Source organism: Vespula pensylvanica, chromosome 17 (assembly GCF_014466175.1).
Source record: "Vespula pensylvanica isolate Volc-1 chromosome 17, ASM1446617v1, whole genome shotgun sequence".
Classification (NCBI taxonomy): Eukaryota; Metazoa; Arthropoda; class Insecta; order Hymenoptera; family Vespidae; genus Vespula; species Vespula pensylvanica.
In genome coordinates, this window is record NC_057701.1 from 558,160 (window position 1) to 581,068 (window position 22,909).

At 44.6% G+C, this 22,909-nt stretch overlaps 1 protein-coding gene and 1 long non-coding RNA gene across 5 annotated transcripts in view; one reads left to right on the top strand and one right to left on the bottom strand.

Annotated features, from left to right (window-relative positions):
- The window catches only part of LOC122635209, a 7,088-nt gene extending 3,406 nt beyond the window's left edge, over positions 1-3,682 (top strand). The window contains exon 3 of the long non-coding RNA XR_006328591.1: positions 2,154-3,682. This is a non-coding gene — a long non-coding RNA (uncharacterized LOC122635209). The remainder of the gene's footprint in view (positions 1-2,153) is intronic.
- The window catches only part of LOC122635208 (LIM domain only protein 3-like), a 69,615-nt gene that overhangs the window by 13,577 nt on the left and 33,129 nt on the right, over positions 1-22,909 (bottom strand). For 2 of the 4 annotated variants that reach the window (XM_043825162.1, XM_043825160.1), the window contains exons 2-4: positions 15,733-15,861; positions 15,502-15,639; positions 14,914-15,039 (exon numbers count right to left, since the gene is read on the bottom strand). In XM_043825162.1, coding sequence (XP_043681097.1) covers positions 14,914-15,039; positions 15,502-15,639; positions 15,733-15,824 — 356 coding nt within the window. In that variant the 5' untranslated portion in view covers positions 15,825-15,861. Of the gene's footprint in view, positions 1-14,913; positions 15,040-15,501; positions 15,640-15,732; positions 15,862-15,962; positions 16,876-22,909 lie in introns of those variants that run through there. The other 2 variants (XM_043825161.1, XM_043825163.1) reach the window with 2 other exon arrangements.

The window sequence follows — 22,909 nt, forward strand, 5'->3', positions numbered from 1 at the left end:
TCTCTCTCTCTCTCTCTCTCTCTCTCTCTCTCTCTCTCTCTCAGCCTATACGTATAACTTTCATCCTTTGTAACGTCATTTTTTATTTCGGTCGAATACTTTGAACAACGACCATATTTCTTTTCCGATTATTATCATGGCTATTAAGGGTGTATAAGTTTGTAGAGTTGCGTCGTATGTAGCACCTTTCCATTCGTTCTCTCCTACGTGCTCCTCTCGTACTCAACGCGTATATAATATGTACGTAGGTACGTGTATAGGAGAACGATACAGCTTATCTCTTCGATGATTATCTCCAACAAAGTAAGCTAGCGAATTTGCGTTTAGTGGTTATCCTCGACAAATTAGTACCTACTATCCTTTCTCGAGCGTGACCGTGTTGGTATTGTTATACCTGTGCGTTGCGGAAGATCGTACAGCATCCCAGGTAGAAGCCAAAGTAACTCGGTGAATCAGTGGAACGTAAACTGGATAGGATTAAATATGACTTACCGTAGTACTTAAGTTTCCATCATTAGGTAGCCTCTAGCGATAAAAGCGGTGAGGAGGAGGAGGAGGAGGAGGAGGAGGAGGAGAGAGTCGGTGGAAAGGCAAACTTGTTGTAGGGTCGGCTTTCCCTCTCCCTCTTCGTCTACCTCACCTCGTCTCTTTCTCGAACACAAGATCGGCCCACCAAAGTTACCATCGTGTCGTAACCTCCGGGCATTGTCAAGGTTTCACTGCCCAAGTTTACCGTCCTTGCGATTAGACCTTACGTAGCTTCTCTAGGATTACGGTCTAACGTAGACTCTCTCTTTCTCTCTCTCTGTGTACGAACTCGTCGATAAAGATAGCGAAAAATCGATTCGAATCGGGTTACGACATTTCTCTGTTCTTGTTTTTTCCTTTCTTCTCTTCTCTCTTTCTCTCTCTCTCTCTCTCTTTTTTGCTCGGCATTGTTTCTTTTTTTATATATGCATATCTTCTTTACTCCAGACAAACGTCAAAACGTTCGGGTATATACGTTGAAACGTATCCGGGCAAGTGTGGGAGACGTTTAAAAAGCGTTGATTCAATTTTACGCTCAAAAGAGAGTACGCGCTGGTCCCTCAATCCATAGCCTCGACCACTGCGGATGACAGCGATACCGAGGACACGTTGTTACTGACGTTCCTGTAATTTGCCTCGGAAATTAGTAAAGCGTTTCGATGTAATCGTTACGACAACGTGGAATGTACTAGACGAAGTACGTTCGCAACGTTTTCACGTCTATGGATTCCGTTCGAACGCTCGATATAGGTTGAAATCGATTCGTTTCTTCCAAAGATCCACGTATTTTCTCGAACGGAACGGAGAGGGTACCCCTGAGATCTCCTCGGAAGGTGTCTTCCGAGTTTCCTAGAAGCCATATACAATCCTGGAGACTACTGCAGCTATTCGAAGGATTAATCAACGAATGGGTCCCACTAGAGTTATCCTTCGGCCTCTGCCACAAAGCTGTGCTACACGCATAATTCAAAGTTGTCTTGGTTTACGGTTTAATTACCGAATCTTGTTTGCGAGTTTGGATAGCGAAATTTCTCAAGATTAACTCCATCATCGTCCCTCCTTCTTTCGATTTCTTCCTTCGTATTTTCTTTCCTTTCCTTCTTTTTTTCTTCTTTCCTTTAGACAGTTATAGTCTATTTCTGTTCGCTCGCGGACTTAATTAAGACGGTTTATTGAAACGTTCGGTACGAAGGACTCGCACGTAGTCCCTTTAGTTTTAACAGGAAAATTTCAAGTTGGCGAACCCGCCTTCTCCTTATACATTCGCCTCTCCACCACTTTGACGGCGTTATCTCTCGCAGGGCAGCTTGTTTGACTTCCGGCGGTGTCTCCTCCTGACCGGACACACTTGATAACTGAATAATTCGCTCTACATCTAGCAAGGGTCGAAACGACGAGGAGAAGGTAGGAAGGTAGAGAAAGAGGGATAGAAGTGGCTCGAGTTCGAGGCACCACCGGGCTTAGCTCACCTAATCCTTTCCGTGGAGTTGGCTTTACATTAACCTAAGTCATAGCAACTTGCTAGAAAGCTGCACGTTGACTCGTGAGATACACCGGCCTATAGACGGGAGATACATGAAATCTTGTAGCTAATTAGGAAATTGTCTAGGTTGAAAAACAAATAGAGGACAAATAGAGGATGGAGGACGTCGTCGAATTCTATGATTTTCCTTTTATTTTCTGCCGTCTCTTTCGACCATCGAAGTACTTCCCATGACGATAATCCTACGGTATTTCTCTCTCTCTCTCTCTCTCTCTCTCTCGTCGTTCCCATTTCGATTCGGACAAATCCATCGAAGGTTCGAAGAAAAAGGGGGCTCGATCTTTAGTCGCGTAGTAACGACCATATTTCTCAATAAACGATAAATCAGAGCACTAAGGTATACCTTCCGTCTCTCTCGGTCTCTCACAGATCCCATCCCGTCTTTCCTTTTCTTCCATTTACTTTAGCAGAACTATCTCCTCGTCTCTCTCTCTCTCTCTCTCTCTTTCTACTCTTCCGCCGCCTTCCGAGTCTCCTAGCCCCATTAATCTATGGTTATCTACGGCGTGTGCCGGATAAGTGCGTCGGAATGAGCCATTTCACCCTTGGGACTTCGAATCCATCCTCCACCCTCGAAAAGTGGAAGGCCGTCCGACTGGAGACTGGCCCTTGGGCATCCTTCTACCCTTCTGATGAGCTGTGCAAAACTTCATCCTTAACGAGCTCGTAACGACGGCTCGTAGCGCGTAGCCTACCGAGAAATGAAAATGGAAGCAACTACAGTCGTTTTATTCGCGTAGACGATTCTACGTACTCGTCGACGAGGTTCCTCTTTATATATTTCGTACTTAAGGATAACGTTGACTCTAAAGAATTATTTTAACGTAGAAATAAGAAACGAAAGGGACTGCTAGTCGGAGTCAAATACTAGGCCCAGAGTATGTCTGAACCTCCCTCGTAAGGTGAATAACGCTCGCAGGTTATCTTTTCACCTTCGACGCTCGTAAGTAAAGTGGAAAAGCCACCCCTGTCGGGTACAACCTAACGAACTAAAGAACAATGTTACTTTATATGCGAGCCAGCGACCCTCGGTTTTTCACCCTCCACCTTCTTTCATCCTCCCGCTTCTCCTCCTCTTCCTCCTTCCTCCGACGGTAGCTACGACACGACTACGACGACTACGACGACTACGACGACGACAACCGGGATGAGGAGAAAGAGGAGAGGAAGGGGGAAGGGCAGACTCCTTCCTGCCCTTATCGCTGGAAAAGTTAAGTGGAAGAAAATGCGTCGCGAGCGCGGCCGACCCATCGGAGAAAGTTGAAATTGATGCAGTGGACGAGCCCTTGACTCGCACGAGCTTACGTTGAAAGCCACTCTACTTTGCTACGATACTTTCAGAAAAAGTTCTACGAACGACGTTACCAAGTCGTTTATCGAGGCACGCGACGAAAACGTGCGTCGATAGCGGCTATGCATCTTCTTTTTTGTGTCCTTTTCTTTTCTTTTCTTTTCTTTTCTTTTTTCTCCTTTTTTTCGCCCTTACCTACTTCCCCATTAACAAACTATAAATCATACTTAAGCGTCTAAGCGTCGAGCTATTAGCGTCTGAACGGATACCCGTTCATCGGTTTCATTAGGGACGTTCGTTCGAGAAAAATTCGTTCGCGAGAAGTTTCGAGCAGATAAAGATCGGTGCTCGTGTTACTTCGCAAACGATCTTCCTTCTTCTCTCTACGTAATCAGGCATTTTTACGTCTGGTTGGATAACATCGCACGGAGGAGTCTAGGTACGACGTCCTATTATGACAGCTACGAATAGGATAGGCTTTCGAAATGACGTTAGATGTGACAAGAGACGTTATATCCAACGATCTGACTCCGTTTCAGCAGAATAGCTTGCTAAATAGCTAGAGAGACAGAGAGGGAGAGGGAGAGGGAGAGAGAGAGAGAGACCGCAGGTGTATGTCTGTCGCAGACATTGTGTAACTTGAAAGCCAATGTGTCACCGAGAACTCGGATTGCTCTCCTCGGTTACATCGCAACCTGTTCGAAACAGACTGCTAGCTATTGTGTCGTCTAAGAAGCCAGATCCTCGGGTTAGAATCGTGGAGACGCTTCGTTCCACCAATTGTTATATCTCTTCATTATTTCGTTCTTACGTAATCCGAAATTAATCTGTTTCGTCAATTAATTTATACCGACGCAACAGCGTTCGGTGCTAAACGGTTTCCATCGTATCCGTAAAAATGATATCGAGAGAGATCCGCAAATTTGATTGTTTTACGATTAACAAAGGCTAACAAAGGGTATATTATATTTCTGAAAATACCTACGTAGGTATTGTTGGATATGTTACTGGAAGTTAAACGAACTTGCTGTAAAAAAAAAAAAAGAAAATGATTCTTAAAAAAAAAAAAAAGAAGAAGATAAAAGCTTGAAAAGTCTTTTTCCAACAACGAACGATCTAAATATTTCGACGACGCAGCCCGGCGTATCGTACGCAATGAAATTCGAGTAATTTTCATTGACAGTAAAAAGCAGCGGGGAGTGATAGCGATTCGGTGGAACATTTTAAACGACTATCATTTTATATCGTCCTCCTGGACAAATATTCGTGCATTGTTTCGACGGTGGAACGAACGAACGAACGAACGAACGAACGAACGAACGAACGAACGAACGGTGTGCGATCGTGACGGAGCACGCCCAGAACCGATTATAAATCGCGAAGGTCGCCGAGCGCGCGCGTCCGATAAATTGGGATTTTATTATCGTTAATAACCAACCGAAATTATTATCCGTTGATATTTACGCCGAGGCTGACCGTTCGAGCCATGCTACAACGAACCACCCCTCTGATCCATCCTCATCCCTCGCTTCGCCTCCTCTTTCAACCCTTCTATAACGCGCTGCTGCTGTGTTCGAGAATTCTCTCTCTCTCTCTCTCTCTCTCTCTACACACACATACACACACATATATATCTATCTATCTCTATCTATCTATGTATCTCTCTCTTTCTTTCTCGCTCACATTTTGCCCGTTATTTACGCGTCGCGCGCATACGCTTCATACGAACGCTTTTCGCTTCTACGAGGGGCTTACGAATGTTTATTGGCAAAAATTAACGGGCAATTTGTACCGGCCGGCATTGTCGCCGGTAATTATTATTTTATCAACGTTCGTGCGATCGAGAACGAGAGAGAGAGAGAGAGAAAGAAAGAGACCATTCCCTCCTCTTTCCTACTCTCTTTCACACCACCATCGGTCGCTGCCGATGCCACTCTTATTATTTATCGGTTTTGCATTCTGCATACCTCTGTGCCCGTTCGTTTCCGTCTAGAAATTTGTTGTTTCCTATTATCACCGATAATTAATGCCTTTCGACTGCTCGTATTTTCATTGACTTTTCTTATTTTGCGATCTCTTTACCATCCCGCAAACGCAAGATCTAATTAATAGATAATTGAATTAAATTTGTTTGGAGAAAAGAATGAAAAGAAACAATAATAAAGACAATAAAGAATGGAAGAGCTTTCATGCAAATCTCTGCGGTACGAATGTGATTCCTCGTATCGAAAGAAAAACAAAATAGATGAATGAAAGAAAAGAAAAAAAGAAAAGATAAAGGAGAAACAAAGAAGAAAGACAAACGTATCTAAACGATAAAAACGTAATTAAAAATATTATTATCGATAAGCAGATCGATAATCGATTAGGTAGGGTAGCCGTTTATATCGCGAACTTTTGATTATAACGCGATAATGATCGTAATAGTAAATCTAGGAGGGCAGCGAATAGCCCGCGGGAAATCGTGTTGCTTTCTATAACGATATTTGCAGGAGCCACGCTGCGCGGCAATTTCGGTATCGTTTTATCGTCGCTAGAACGAACAACGTCGGCGAACGCGAAAGCGTGCGCTTATACCCGGTGTTCGCGCATGCACGCGCATACGTTTCAGCGCGTTTTCGAGTGGGCTCCTACCATTTCTCTCTCTCTCTCTCTCTCTCTCTCTCTCTCTCTCCCCATATCTATCTATTTCCCTTTCTCGCGTGCATCGGGCCAGCCAACGCAGCCGCTTCAGCTAATTTCGTATTTGCTCGATTAATTCCGTGCGTTTAACGGAATTTGATGTTTCGCTAATTATTCTATCGTACCTTTGTTGTAGATCTCATAGGATAGCCGAGGACGATCGTTCGGCGTTCTTTTTTTATTTTTTATCCTTTTTATTTTCCTTTTTTTCTTTTCTCTTTTTTTACACTCGTATTTTCGACCAATAACTCTTCGCGAGTAGAAAAAAAAAAAGGTCGATCTGATAATCGTATTACGACGTCAATCGTGCGGCCGCGAGTACTGTCGTCGTTACTTTCTAAAAAAAGGAACGAAAGAAAATGGAAATATCAGTGTGCAGCACGCATACGCAATCGCCGACTAAAATCTAGTTAGTTTCGTTAACACTTATCGATCCTCCATCTCTTCTAACTCTTCCTCTTTCTTCCTTCCTCGTGGTAGTCGAAAGCGCGACGATAAAACTGCGAAGGAAATTCAACGTCAGGAAAGACGTATACGGGCCTGGCCTCTCTGCTCTAAGAGTTTAAAGCCATGTTTAAGCCGTACGAGGCTTAGACGCGTCTATTCTCTAGCAAGGGCCCTAAACCGGAGATTAAGCCATCACTTTGCATGAGGGCGCTTCAAAAATCCAAGGCTTATATCTAAGCGATGGCGATGTCGACGACGACTACGACGACTACGACGACGACGACGACGACGACGACGACGACTACGAGGACGAGGACGAGGACGACGAGGTTGCCGTCGCTAATGCTGCGTACCGGCCATGAATTAATTCCGACGTTCGCTCCTATCGCAGCTTTCCTATTTACGACAGCTACACTTTTTTATACACGTCTCTCCGAGAGAGCCAACGCTTAATCACCCGTCCAGATAGATACGTCCAGAGTTCTGAGAAACGAATTAGCTTGAAGATTAATGCTCGACGAGATATTTATACCTAGAATCAGATCGTTTTTTCTTTCTTTTTTTTTTCTTTTCTTTTCTTTTCTTTTCTTCTCTTTTTTTTTTCTTTCTTTTTCTTTTTCACTTTGCTCCTTTTCTTTCCCTACTTCTTTCCTTTCTTCCTTTTCTTCCTCTTTTCTTATTTAGGCGCACGACTGAGCCAGGACGTTCGAAAAATGACGAAAGTTTATGCGGTTGCACATTGCGGAGCGTTCTTTCCCAAGTAAAACTCTATTTTTTGCGTTGCCCATTTTTTTTTATCAATAGTATATTTTAGGACAGGAAGGGTTGAGCGTTAGCATAGGCAGAAAGTACGAAGGGCGTATAGCGAGCTACCAAACTAAATGGCCCAGCACGTTTTCATCCGCGTGCACGAATACGCGTATATATGTGTATATATATATGTGTAGATATACACAAATACGCACACACGTATATATATATATATATAGAGAGAGAGAGAGAGAGAGAGCTACGCGTTTACGTGCAACATAGCCAATGATTTATGTATACCGCTAATTACCAGCATGCACTGCACTGTTTTATCCGGCGATCATAGTTTTATTAGGGCAACCTGTGCATTGCGGTATTGTCAGCGCCAAAAGCACCGGTGGCTAACAACCTACACCGGCTGTAGCGAAAAGCTTTGCTTTCGCAAACTTTCATTTCTTTTCGCGGATTTTTTGAGATTACGAATTTCTTTGAAAACTCGACGACCAGACGATTTTTAAAGGAGCGACAGCGAGAGAGACAGAGACAGAGACAGAGACAGAGAGAGAGAGAGAGAGAGAGAGAGAGAGAGAGAATAAATAAATTAACGAATAGAAAAATCGCCGAATGAATTTCTTTGTTTTGAAAGCAATTTTCTACGTTCATCGACAGAATTTATTTATTGGAATTTTTTAACGAATGAAAGAATGATAAGTTTGCGATTGTTTGTTCCATGAATATTCATAAGTGTTATGCGTTTCTATGCATTTTGGTATATACATACATACATGCGTAGATACGAGATGCGTATCGCGAATCGTTCGAACGCGAATTTTCATTTATCCCTCGAAAAGTGCTCGAGCTCGAAACGGCGTACAACGTGTGCGTGCGCGATCGGTGAAGCGAAAATCGAGTGCCTGGGAGAGCATCTTCTTCCCTCCGTTATCATCGAGTGCTCGACGGATGAAAATTTATACATCATTTTCAAGTGCGGTCGAAACAATTAACGATAGATAGAAATTTATACTACGTCGAGAGTCGTTCGTTCGAGTCGAGAGAGGGTTCTCTCTCTCTCTGTCTCTCTCTCTCTCTCTCTCTCTCTGTCTCTCTAAACGCGTTAAAACTCGAAAACTTCAAAGTGATGTTTATAATCGAAAATAAATAAATTCTTGCGAGCTATGGCTCGATCGTTTCGCTTGATTTTTTCCTCTCTCTCTCTTTTTTTTTTTATTTTATTTTTTTTTTATTTTATTTATTTATTTATTTATTTATTTTTTTTTTTTTTTTTTAACAATTTTTTACGATAACTATAGATCGAACGAATTCGACGTAGTATGACGTTCTTCCTTTTTACCCCGGAATGAAATATTAGCACGACTCGTTAAGGATTTAATTGACAAGTCGACTGCCGGGTTGAAAATAAATTCAACGACGAAGAATTAAAATAGATCAAACCGTCGTATTATAGATTTAACAACGAAGAATTAGAATAATTAAGAATCGATTTTAAAAGCGAATAATCCGAACTACGCATGGATATATAAATTTTCAACGTGACTTTTATCGATTCTTTTATTAGAGAGGAAGAGGAAAAAATGGGTTGCATTTTGGGAGTGTGGGAGGGGGGGGGGAGGGGAGGGGAGGGGTTGGGGAAAAAAAAGAAAAAAAAAGAAAAAATAATTTCGTATCGTTTTCGGTCGCACGCATTCGCCTATGTAAGCTGGGCTTTTATCGGCCACCTTCGTGCCGTACGTACGTGCACCCTTTACCGAACCTGTTGCCACTTGACCGCAATGTTCAATTTGTGTCAGTTCTCGGGTTCGATGAAACTCGAACGGTTTTTGGTTCGCGTTACCGCGTACGTTCGCAGGCTAAAGCAGTCGCAAAGCACGAGCTCCATTTTAGCAGCGACAAAGAGTAGCCGAGTTACGCGATCCTACGACTACGTACGTTCCCGTTTCGCTGGTGTAACGTTTAACGATCCGAGCTAAAATTTATTTTATTCGGTTGTTCGAACGATTTAAGGGTGATGATAAAAAAGAAAGAAAAAAGAGAGAGAGAGAGAGAGAGAAAACTTGTCGCTGATATTTACGAATAAATCAAAGTGAATTTCAAAGCTGATGCAATTGCTTTACAGAGAGCCTTGTTTATACCAGACAGTTATCGAGCGTACATAATACGATCGTCTCTCTCTTTCCCTTCCTCCGAGCCGATCAATTAAATTTCTATCGCATCTTGTGTTAAATCCGAGAGAGACAAAGTAGAGTGGATATATACAAACGTCTCTCTGTCTCTCTCTCTCTCTCTCTCTCTTCGACTCCATACCATCATATTATTCACAAAGGTGTGTCAATCGCGAGAGTAAAGTAATCGGACGCTGTGCTTTACGTTTATAATCGGAACGCTAAAGCTCTCGTCGAAGCGATAGTCTTCGGATATCGTTGAGAAGAAGGGGTTAGAAAGGGAAGGGAGACTAGGATACGCGTATCGTTAGTACTACAGCAGGGTCTGTATACATAGAGAGGCAACAGGATCGTGCGTCGAGCGTAGAGGAAAGGGGTTGGCCTCGTCGAAACGCAAGAGGAACAAGGGTGAGGAGAGTGTCAGAGAGAGAGAGAGAGAGAGAGAGAGAGAGAGAGAGAGAGAGAGAGAGAGAGAGAGAGAGAGAGAGAGAGAGAGAGAGATGGCGAAAAGGGAGGGGTGGTTGCTGCTGGCAGGTCTATCGCCATCGGAGCCGGCAATGCGAGTCTAGGCTATCCGGTGACAAAGCAGCTTCGGATCGTGCAACGAAGCCTCCTCTTCCCTCCCGCCCTCCAGCCCTCCTTTTCACCCTACCGTCGGATTATCACCATTGAAAATGGTGCAACTGAAACCCCTACTGTTCGGATGCAGCGGCGCTTGAACGCGATACGCGAGCCGGTAGAGTCCTGCACCGACAACCGGAAATGAATTCCTTGTTGCGCCGGCCGCGAATTTATCGCCGTTTACGAGTTTACCGCCGATTACGTTCTTCTCTACTTTCTTCCTTTTGTTCTTAAGTGACGCGCGTCTATGCCGTGAGAAAATCGAGACGAGATGGTCCTTCTTATCGTCGCGCGTTCTCGAACGATGGTGTCAAAGCTTTCTAGAAACCATTGCGCAAGTCTTTACTCTCGATCGAAAGGAATTTACGAGGAGATGCGAAGAAAAGTGTTAATCGATTTTCTAATGGATCTAACGCGCTCGTATTCCGTACCTGTTAACGTAGTTAAGAGGCTAAGGAACGCGCGAAATCGTTGTACGATCTTGATGTTGGAAGATCGTGGAATTCGCGGGATGAGGAGCGTCGATCGCGGTCTTACCGAGGAAGTAAAGCGAACCACCCTCCTAGGGATCGTAACTAAATTGGTGGCAGTATATTACCGGTCGGACTGCCGCATTTAATTTGAATATAATCGTGAAAGGAGATCTCAGAAGCTCGGAGGTAACAGGCGACGCGCGCGGGAGTGCGTGACGTTGACCGGAAGTGCTCCCGGGACACCGGAAACAAAATGGCTGCGCCCTCTCTCTCTCTCTTTCTCTTTCTCTTGGTGTCCTTGCGACCTATCCAAAGGGTATACTCGAGCTTGAAGATTTCATAGATGGAACCTACTCGCAAATAATGATGGCGATGATAATAATAATAATGATGACGATGATTACTATTATTGTTGTTATTATTATTACTATTACTATGATTATTATTATTATTATTATTATTATTATTATTATTATTATTATTATTATTATTATTATTATTATTGTTATTATTATCGGATAACATTCTGTAGTGTTAAAAGCACCGTACATATTTTAATGATGAAAATGTAAACGGTGTCTAGGTTTAATTGAACGCGTAACGGTAGGCAGCTATAACGGCGAGTATTTTAACTGAATATTAATCGGCCGACATTCGATCAATGTTGTTTGACGTATATTTAAACATTCACGAGCATTATCATAAAGTAACGCGTTGTTAATATATCATATATCGCCCAAGTCCGTGACTCGTGCTCATATTACGAATATTCATTCTCTGACCGCGTTTTTGGAATGTTTCAATAAGCAAATTATTATCGCGAAACATAAAATTAACTTCCTTCTCTCTCTCTCTCTCTCTCTCTCTCTCTCTCTCTCTCTCTCTCACCTTTTATTTTTTTTTTGTTTTTTTCTTTCTTTTTTTTCCTTATTCTCGAACGATCGCGTTTACTCGGCTCGTTAAGAGAATTCAATATTAAACAGGCGCATTCGCGTGGCTCGGCTCGACTCGGCTCGGTTCCGTTCGGCTCGTTCTACGCGTAAGGCAAGTCGAATGATTTTCTAGTAATTACGATGCCGGGCGATGATTCGCGTGGGAATATAGCAGAGCATGCCGTTCGATAAGCTCCGCGGAACAATAACAATTAAGCCGGCTGACTCGTAATGCCAAAATTTAGTATAAGCACGAACAATGGTTTGCCTGTTTCGAAGGGAAGGACGAAAGCTCGCTCGACAATAGCCGAAGCGTACTTTCATAAACAAAGGAGAGCTTTCGAGCTTCTTGGGTGAGATCGTAAGGTGCCTACGAAAGAGGTAGAAAGCAGAAAACCCAAGAAAGAGAGAGAGAGAGAGATTCGAATGACGAAGGGTTGTTTGTTTCCAACCAACGAAACAATCGAGGCTTTTCTTTTTACTCGATAATTACTAATTTAATGAGCGAAGAATCGCTCGCGACTATAGTCTCCAAATTGTATACAACGGAAATTGCGTTCTCTCCCGTGTCAAATTCTCGTTTTCTTTGTTTCTTTTTTTCTCTCTTCCCTTTTATTTATTTATTTTTTTTTTTATATATATTCCTACACACGCGCACACGCACATATATATATATATATATAAATTTTTCTTGTTTTTTACGTTATTCGGCGTACACACCCAGTTCGGATTTATACATGATGTCGGCGTGTGCTTTTGAAAAATCGATAGTTCAAAACGGTCGACGATAAATCAGCAGGGCTCGTCGACGAACCACGACATCCGCTTTAAAAGCTCGACGTTCGCGAGACGGGTGTTAAGCGCGCCGACTCTCTTTTTTCGCGGCTCCGAAATATTAGCCGAAAATTGAGCCACGATAAAAAAGGGAGAGATAGATAGAGAGAGAGAGAGAGAGAGAGAGAGAGAGAGAGAGAGAGAGAGAGAGAGAGAGAGACAGCAAGATCACTCGACGTCGACGTCGTCAAAGTCGTTACGAAGCACGGCATGCATGCTCGTTAATGGATAAACGGTGCTCGTTTATCGAAAAGCTTAAACGAGAAGGAAGGAGAGAAACAAAGTGACAGAAAGAGAAACAACGGAGGGAGAGGGAGTGGATGGTGTTAAGGGTCTAAGGGGATGAAGGTGGTGGTAGTGGGCACCCTTAAGAGTTTACGGTATATACGACTCGCCTCAGGAGCGTATGATTAAACAACTCAGGTGTTTTATGCTCGGTTCGTGTAGATCGCGTGACCCAACGGCCACATCCGTTTCCGCCTTTACGTACACGGTCAACCCCCGTCTTCGAAGCCCCCCTTACCGATCCTTCGCCTTAAGGGTTGCACGTTACCATCGGCCACGAAAGAAAGTATACTTTCGACGTATCTCCGAGGCATGATCGCACCCGCTCGATACTCGCGTCCTACTACGGAGACTCGAGTCTCACCACGGAGAAATCCATTGCCACTTTCGTATTTTCTTCGAGAGCTTAACACATCTCACGAGTTATAAATAATAAGGGCGTTTCTTCTAACGAGAAAAGAAAGAAGGAAGGAAAAGGAAATAGTTCGCCTCCGGTTTGAAATTTTCCGCTTCGATCGTAAAGACCGAGTCGTGCTTCTTTTTTTTTTTTCTATCGAGCGATACTTTTCATCACACTCCGTATAATCGTCGAATTCCTTCCCAGGTTTTCGCAGTTTCGATTTTATCCAGACACCGTCGAAATCTCGTTAATGTTTCAAGAGGAAAAAAAACCTAGCACTTGGTTCCCGATTTAGGTCGAACGTTATGAAATGAAAGGTCAAGGAAATGCCGTAGTTTGACATTTGAAGCACGAAATACCATCAACCCCTGTCACTCGATCTCGCTAGTCACTTTTCTAGCCTTCCTCCTCTCTCGCGGACATTTCGAAGTAATTTCGTTAAACGAACGACGACGTCGTCCGACGATATAATCGAGTTTCTTCTTCTTCTTCTTCTTCTTCCACTTCTACTTCTTCCTCTGTGTCTACCTACACTTATCTCTCCGCCTTATCTATTCAGTAATTTTTATATTTCTCGTGCTTTCGATTTGTATTAATAGCTATTTTTCATAATGGCACGGTTTCAAATCGTTCCTCGCGAATCACGAAACATTATCGAACAATTAAAGCCGTTTAATTAATCAGTCGGCTAACACAATAACGAGCCACGCCATTCGTATATTTCGACAGGAGCAATAGCTAATTGCATAATATCTAATAAACCGTAAAGCGGATATTGAGAGAGTAATACGATGATTATACGATGGAGTGTCGTTACGTCCTACCTTTCAAAATATGCCAACGATTTACGTTGCCCCATGCCGAACATTATCGGGTTTTACTTTTATCTAATAGTTACGTCGTAACGATCGACCGATGGAGATTACCAGTTAGATTTTGTTATTACTTTGGATTCTTTTATCGTATCTCATCGAAAGTTTGTCGACGTGACGTTGACTTATCCCCCATCTCTTTCTCTCTCCCTGCGTGTACTATCTCCTCTCCCCGTCTTTCTCGCCAAACGTCGAGAGCATTCTCATCGCACACCCTCTCGCCACTGAACTCGCGAGTTTTCCGAGAAATTAGTCGAGTTGATTTGCATCTGACGTGCACCTCGAGGCACCCACACGTCGCTCGCATAGTTCGAAACTCTGACTTTCCTTTCGCCAAATGTCTCGGCTCTTCCTACGCTAACAGGCGTATACTATCGCGTCAATTATTCTCTTCTCCTGACTGCGAGGGGTGTGAGAAAGGGACAAAGACACAAAGAGAGAGAGAGAGAGAGTCATCGCTGCGAGTTCCCATCGAGGGAGGATCGCTGACGTTACTCGCAATTAACGTCTCCCGAAAATGTCTTCTTTTCCTTCTTCCCATTTTTCTGTGCTTTCGTCGTTTGCTCTCGTTCGAGGAAAGATGTAAGAAAGAAGAGAGGATCGAAATATCTTCGCCAACGAATACCACCGCGTAGCTAACCGAGAGAGATGTTGGTGGTTAGAGTTACGGACTTCTGACTTTCATCCCGATTATCTCCAGTCGGCAGATACGAGGCGGAGGTGTTCCAAAGACGTAAGTCTCGGTACGAAGAACTTTCGGCTTAACTCGCTTGTTGTGAATAAGTAAGCGAAGTGTTGCAAAGTGCTGGGAGAAGTTTTCGAAGAGAGGAGAATAGAGGGGAGGGGAGAGAGGGGAGGTGGTGGCAGCCCGCGCCCCTTCAAACGCGAGTTGGCCCGACTCGAATTAAATTGTTATACGGATGAGCTGCCACGAAGGAGAGAGAGAGAGAGAGACGTTTTCTTCCTTGTGCGTGAATCTTTCATTAGCTACTACCTACTACTGGCTACAGTTTAGTAGTTTCGCTCGACGGAGGAACGAACGTGTTCGCCGTTGAAAAATTCCTTTGTCTCTTACTTGTGATCGCATTCTTGACAGGAAAAACATTCCAGATGATAGACGTTAGTTCTTGCTCTCATTACCATCTCGAACGCCGGTATGACTTTGTTACACGCCGCACAGTAGCCGGTGTTTCCGAAGAGCCTGGACAGAAAGAGAAGAGAAAAAAAGGAAATGAAGAAAAATTCTTTTCAAAGAAAAATATTCATTTTGACAGCGACGGAAGGAATAAGGTCTCCGAGAAAAATCGTACCCTCGATCGTAACGAGTGGCAATAAAAGCTCATGGGGGCATCGACGAGTATGTCGTCTTCAAATATTGGGCCATTAATAAAGGGCACGAATGGTGTTTCGATAGGCAGACGCTACGGCACCTGCCAGCTTTCCCTCGGGAGCTCGGGTAATCTCAACCCGCTTTATTTGCTTCGCTTGTTTAGACGAGAATGTGGATGTATTCAATAAGGGAAACTCATCTGTAAAATTCGATTTGTTTTTTCTCCTCCGGCTATTCTTCTTATCCTTATCCGAACCCCCGCCCTTCTCCCCTCCTTTTTCTACCTCGTTCCCCGCGTTGACTCTTATTTCCCGATGACGCGATAAGACTCACCTCAAGTAATCTCTTTTGCAGAGAATTAGATTGGCCTTTGTGTAGAGCGTGGAACCGACCTCTCCTAGTCTGCAATCGCAGCAACCACATTTCAAACAGTCTTCGTGCCAGTAGAGGTCCAAGGCTTTCAACAAATACCTGAAACGATAAAGACGACGAAACCCCTACGTGAATCTAATCGACTTCGACGACGCTTTTAACCTCCTTCCCTCACGCGTTTCAAAGACTCACCTTTCCGTGATGGTCTTGCCGCAACCGGCACATTCTTGCTGAGTCGCCCCGTTTTTACTACTCGGTTCGTTCTTGCTCACGTCCATCATCATCTTTTTATCTCCGATTCGCCGTCGGAGATCTAATCGACTGAAAATAAAGAAACGAAGAAGGATCATAATCCTCGAACGGTTCGAACGGACGTACGAACGAACGTACGAACGAATATAATCGTATGTACACTTGCGTCCCTTTTAACAAGTTTCACCGGCATCTGGCACTAGAACGCGTCGGCTTGTCTATGAGTAATTAGAGTTACGGCTCGAGAATTTAACCGCGCGGTTTGGTACCATCTGTGTCCGAGCGTGGGTGGCTTCTCTCTCTCTCTCTCTCTCTCTCACGATGCGGTCAGAGTTTAGAATCGAATTAGTTTGACCCTCCCTCCGCTTATTCCGTGCTTAAGCGTCACCAGTTCTCGAACAAACGAACGAACGAACGAACGAACGAACGAACGTCTCTCTGCGTTTTCGAGTAAGACGTTGTCCGGGATTCTTCGACGAACGTTCCCTCCTCGCTTTACTCTTTAGTACCAGTTCCCTTTTTCTCTTTAATCCTTTCCTTTCTCCATGCAATTTAGAACTTAATATCTATAAAGGATGGTTCCGAGGAAATGGATCCGATACGAGGCACCCGGTATATATTTACGAGTAACTCGCTATGAGCAAAGTTTGTGCGGTTTCGATACGTCCTCTTTCCCCTCCGTTATAGTCTGGACACGAGATATCACGAGGACGTTGATATCTTCCATGCGGTCGCGACTTCGAAGACAAATATTAATACTTACGAGGGGGTCCTTTGATCGGTTTAATCGTAAAGGTCGAGAGTTCGGTACGTATAAATAGAAAATTTGCCAATTTGTCAAAGATTTCTTAACGATTAATCCGATAAAAGGATATCTCTAAATTTGATCGTTGGATTAATCTCACGAAATTTAATAGGGGAAACGTGTTTTAGCGCATTAAAACGTAGAACCGTCAGTCGCGAATTGTGCCGACAACGCGTTTGGATTACCGTTGTTCCATTATCGTTGAAACGAGAGCAACTTCGGTTACGAGAATCACAACGAGGCGAGTTAATTAATCGAGTTGAATCGATTATACGCTTTACTCCCCCCACTCTCGACTCCCCCACCTCCTTCTATACCGGCAACCGATAAATTGAGTTCGTTATAAATAATAGTACAATAATTATTATTCGTAAGCGTGCAAGCCCTACCACCTATGAAAGAGGAGGGTAATGATTAATGGAATAACTAACCAGCGTAGGGTGGCTAAATTATGCAAACTATTAAATCCGCTCGCGCACAAAGTTTCCCCACATAATAATTGCGTGACGAATGTTTCACCGTTAAATCCATGCGAGTCAGTCCACGAGGAATTCTATCTTATCGCGGAATTACGTTTACGCGGGAATTTTCTCCACGGCTGGTGGTCCGTCTCGAATTAGCCGTGGTTCTGTTTTTACGCTTTCCGCACGCGATTCTTTCGATAAAAACGATTCGAAGGTTGAATCGGTGCAAGGTATCGTTGAAGGATCGTTCGTCGAATAAATAAATAAAGATTAACGCTAATCGGACGAGTAGGATCGTATAGAGATCGAGCACATTCGTTGCGACGGAAAATTCATATTTTTCTTCTCCGAAGAAGAAAATAAGAGTCGAACGCAGCGGCGGTAAGATCGCACGCTCGCTAGCTGCGAACGACTTATCGCAGGATTCGCTTCGAACGACTCGTTTGTAACATCGAGGAAAACGAAGCAAGTAAGTTGAATTACATATGCCGGCATTCCAAAACGGAAATTCCTGCGGACTCCGACCTGGATTCCAACGAAGACCTCGGAAACCTTCGACGACCCTGCGTGGCCAGTCGATTTCCACTTTGTTCTGCAATTTGCGTGAAGGCACACGTCTCCTACTCCCTTTCCTCTCTACGGCGAAAGTACCACTGAGGAGGGCTTGAAAAACCGGGCATTGTTGTGGCTCCCTCAAAGCTTTGTTTCAAACGTTGCCGTGCCGGAAGTTCGAACCCCCTTACGAGGGTGAGAATGTGAACTAGTAAAAGAGAAAGAGAAAGAGCGAGAGAGAGAGAGAGAGAGAGAGGGAAACGCAGAAAAGACGAACGGAACGCGACCGAGTTAATTCTTCGAGTACGAAACAAAACACCTACACGCCTCTCCCCATTTTTTCTTTTTTTCCCTTCCTCTCTTTTTTGTTTTTCAACGACACGACGGAGAACAAACTACCTAAACAAAAAGAAGATGATACCTCTCGAAAGATTATTCTTCTTCTCTTAACGAAGTATTTTTCCGATAAGGACGCTCATGCGTTTCCGGGTAATTACATGTTTTCCGCTCGCAAAATCAGGTTTGGTAATTTAATCGGGCCGAGTCAAAGGCATCCACGAGAACGTACATCAAATTTTCTAATTGCTATTTATCCGTGACTACTGCGGAAAAAGGCAAAACTACGTATGTACTATTTAACGTGGTCAAAAAGTCAACGGAGCAGAGGCGGAATGGTTCGTTGAAACGTAAAGAGAGAGAGAGAGAGAGAGAGAGAGAGAGAGAGAGAGAGAGAGAGAGAGAGAGAGAGAGAGAGAGAGAGAGAGAGAGAGAGAGAGAGAGAGAAACAGCGAGTTCATAACGAGAGACGTTCCTTTCGAAAGTAGCTCGCATCGTTGACGATCCGTTCGTCAGGTACGTGATTGAATCATCCACGGACGGTGATCTTCAAAGCGACGATAATTCGATTATCCGCTACACGTTCGACAACCGCTAACTCGGCTGTTGTAAGCCGGCCCTGCTTGAAAAGGCGGCCTAAGAGCTGCCTCTTTGCCCTGTCTGTCTGTCTCTCTCTCTTTCTCTCTCTCTCTCTCTCTCTCCGTCCGTCTCTCCGTCACTTCCCCTTGTGTCAGGTTGGTGCGTTTTCCTTTGTCGAATTTTGTCCCACGCTCATGGGAATAAAGCTGTCACTTCGAAGAACAACTTGGAAGGCCGTTAAAACGTCCACTTTTTGTTAAAGTTCTTGTTAAAAGTGTAGATAAACCTCCCTGCTCGAGTCTTACTTTACCAAGAGTAAACTCTTCTCTCTTTAGAAATTATCGAGTAATTCGTATTAATTTTCTTTGAAATTTTTTTCGCATAATTACGCGTACACGTTAAACGTAATAGAACGAAGAGAGTAAAGAACGTGAACGTATTGTTGTAAAAGGTGGAAAGAAAGTAGGAAAGGAGTTGGCTGGTCCGTTATTGACTTGGTTGGGCAGTCTCGATGCAGTTCTCAAGGCTCCGCCCTTGCTGCATTCGCGACAGCCTCTCGGTGCCACCCACGAGATCGTCGAACGAGGAGTACCACCTCTCCCTATCCCTCTCTCTCTCTCTCTCTCTCCTTCTTCTCCTTCTCCTTCTTCCACCATCGTATCGACCATCCCCCGCGCGCTTTCCCTCGAGCATCCCCCGCGTCACGAGAACGCGCGTTATCGCGTTTACATCGAGCGAATCTCCGTGAAAAGTTTTCTGTAGAGAGTACGAGCTTGCTAGCGAACGAACGAACGAACGAACGAACGAACGAACGAACGAACGAACGAACGAACGAACGAACGAACGAACGAGCTAGCTAGCCAGCCCCTTTTGTCTTCAACAACGCTGCTGCAATACAGCGTCGTTTCTCTTACTTTCGGAGAGAGCGAGTCCGGTGAGTCGGTCCATTAATTAGGCGGGCCACATTAAGCCAAGCATTAATATACTCGGCTGGTTGTTTTGTTTTATCCCGCAGGAAGGACGTAACCTTTCCCGGATGCTGAGGAAGAGAGAGAGAGAGAGAGAGAGAGAGAGAGAGAGGGGGGGTAGGAAGGTAAGGGGTGGACCGGTGGTGGTGTAGCTTCGCCGCGGGGTGGCCCGCAAATTATTTTGCCCGCCTTATCCCAAGGGACTGTTTAAATTCTGTAAATCGTCTCTCGAATCCTCTGAGCCAGCTTCCTCCTCCTCTCTTTTACCCCTGCAATAGTACTATGGCCACTTTGGAGAAATTAAGGAGATAACGACCTTATCCTTACGTTATTTCGACCTCGAAGGCGAGGACAATTCTAAAGGTCGAAACTGCGACAATGGTTCACCTCTCAGTTTCCGAGAACGAACGTTCGACTTTGGGAATCGGTTTCGACGTAGGGACTCTCTCGCGTTTCCGTTCCACGTCGCTCGTATCATCGGCCGCGAGAACGAGCATGATTAGGATAAAAAACAATTTCAAAAGATCATTCTTTTCCGAACTCGGAATAATCGAAGCTCTCCCATAAATTGATGTTTTACCTGCATCTCGGCTAAGCCCCTCGTTGTTGTATACCGAAGAGCGCGAAGATTTACGTTTTCTCCTTGATACTCTGGCAAATCGGCTTACGAGGTGCGTTCGAAATGCCGTGCAGTAGCAACAAGCAGCAGCAGCAACAGTACTAGTAGCAGCAGCAGCAGCAGCAGCAACGGAAGCAGCACGTAGGTGTATGTGAGAGAGAGAGAGAGAGAGAGAGAGAGAGAGAGAGAGAGAGAGAGAGAGAGAGAGAGAGAGAGAGAAGAGCGCGTAATTTAACGGGCGAAAGGAATATTTCCCACGGAATAAATCTCGCGTAACAGCGCCAGTGAAATCCTCGTTTACCCGGTATTCAACCCTTGCTAATGGGGGTAATTTAAGGGATGTTTTAAGCGCCCTCGGGCCACACGTGAGCCGCACAAAAAGTTCTCCACGTATTACGAGCACGGCCCGCTGTAATCGCGCATTAGCATTCCGAACGAGCCGAACGCTTAAAACTCACGCTTCTATTCTCTGTCTGTCTCATTCTCTCTTTCTCCGGGTGACAAAGAGGACGAAGAAAACGTTCGTCGTTCGAGCGATACCTGAACGAAAGGTTTTGCTGCGCTTTTTCTTCTTTTTTTCCCTTCTCTCTCTCTCTGGCTCTCTCTCTCTCTTTGGCGTCAGAACGCGTAAAATGCAACAACGACGTTTCGTTTAGTTTCTTTCTAAAGAGAAATTCGTCAAAAATAGGGATAAAGGTAAATGTCCATTTAAAAATGCGAGTGAGATAGAGAGTAATAACGACGACGAAAGAGAGACCGAGTTTAACGAGTTCTTTCGCACCGATAAACGCGAGCTGCCGTGTACTTTCTTTCTCTTCTCTTCTTTCTCTCCGTTGGTAGGCACGGAGGGTTAATGAAATTCTAGTCAGGTCGTGGAATTCTTTCGTCAGGTGGCGATGCCACACTGGGGTCACTTCACCCTCGACTTCCTGCGTCCCTTTTCTCTCTCTTTCTCTCTCTCTTTTAAAGGGAACGCTATCTGGCTTAGTCGTCCTCGTCGTCGTCGTCGTCGTCGTCGTCGTCGTCGTCGTCGTCGTCCTCGTTGTTCCTCTCCTTGTAGAGAGTAGCTACTGGTTACTGCAGTAGGTGGGAGTTCGTCGGTAGCGTAGCGGAGGGTCTCGTGGTTGAAATGGGGTGGTGCGCAGTCAGATTACGTTAAGCTATGCCCGTACGTGCTCGCATGGAAGTTCCACCCCCGAACCGGCTTTGCCACCCGGCCTGGCAAAATGTATTTATTGTTGTTTGTCCAGCGTTCTGTATACGGCCACCGTGGGAGAGAGGATGGAAACCGGAGGAGGATGAAGAGAAGGACGAGGAGGACGAGGACGTCCTGCTACCATCGTCCTTGTTGCTGGCTCGGGGCTTTGCCGGGAGAGTTGCAAAAAAAAAATATTGCCCGGGCGAGGGCACCGACGATGCCGAGCATAAATTTAAGCGACGTTCTAGCACCTATCCGCCTAACGCCCTCGTATCTCTCCGAGAACACCCTTTTTTCCTGCTCCATCTCTTTTCGATTTCAATCCGTAAATACACCTCTACTGTCCTCCTAAATCAATTCTCTCGCTATACCAAGAACGCCTTCTCCTCTTTTGTTTTTGATAAGGAAGAGAAAAAATAAAGGAAATAAAGAATGAGGAAGAGAAGAAAAATCAGAGAAAACATTCGTAGATTCGTGCTAGGTACGACGACAAAAGGGTCGTAACTACTTCGGAAACTTTTATCTTGCAGGATTAATGGATGGATTAAAGTATTTGCGGCAGGATACGGGCTGATTGGGGTAAATCGTGCTGGGATTAGAACTTGATTGGCTAATTTGTAAGTGTCCCTGGCAGCGCAGTACCGGCGAGTTAACGATCGATCGAACCACATTCTCTCTCTCTCTCTCTCTCCCTCCCCCCCCCCTCTCAGCTTCTACATTCGACGATCCGTGATAAACTACGAGATTCCGAAATCCGATGGAAATTCGAACGATCGATTTATCGCGTGTCTCTTTTCTAAGCTCGATATCTTCTATCAAGAGATAGATATTCTCTTTCAAAAGGCAAACGAACATCAGAGTCTAAGAACGACCCATTAAGATCGTGCAAAGCAACCGAGACGAGGTCATTCACGGATCGTTCCGTTCCTAAGAGAACTATCTGGAGTTGGCCGAAGGAACTTAATGTGCGGGTTGCTGACCACACCGGACTGATTTACATCGCGTCCCTTCGTAGAAACCGAAAGGGCACCGAAGGGAACTTGCGGTCGAGCCAATGTACGTGGTATTCAGCTTCTCTCGTTCGTTCGTAGATCACGCGGACGTTTGTAGATCGAAGCAACGACTCTTTTCGATTTCCCGCGTTTCTTCGTGTCTTTTCCTTTATTTCCAATTCTTCTTTTCTCTCTCTCTCTCTCTCTCTCTCTCTCTCCCTCTTTTTTTTTTTTGTTATAAAGAAACGACGAACGAATTTCCCGAAAAGGAAACAAAAAGGAAACGTACAAAGAGATTTCGCGGGTAAAAGCGAGGAAAAAAGGATAATGGAAAATGGAAACAGAGAATCGCATACTCTCGACCCTCGTTTCGCGTCTGATCGATGTTTCGAAATATTTCCAAACAGAAGTGAAGCGTCCAGACGTTCGATGCCCGTCGTCCCGGGCGCTTCCTGTCTCCTTACAATTCGCAGACAGTTCCTAGCAGAGTATAGCAGCGGTAGTAACAGGACGCACTGTGTACACGGGGGACAAAACGTGGAAACCCGTCCGTCGCTCTCTCTCTCTCTCTCTCTCTCTCTCTCTCTCTCTCTCTCTCTCTCTC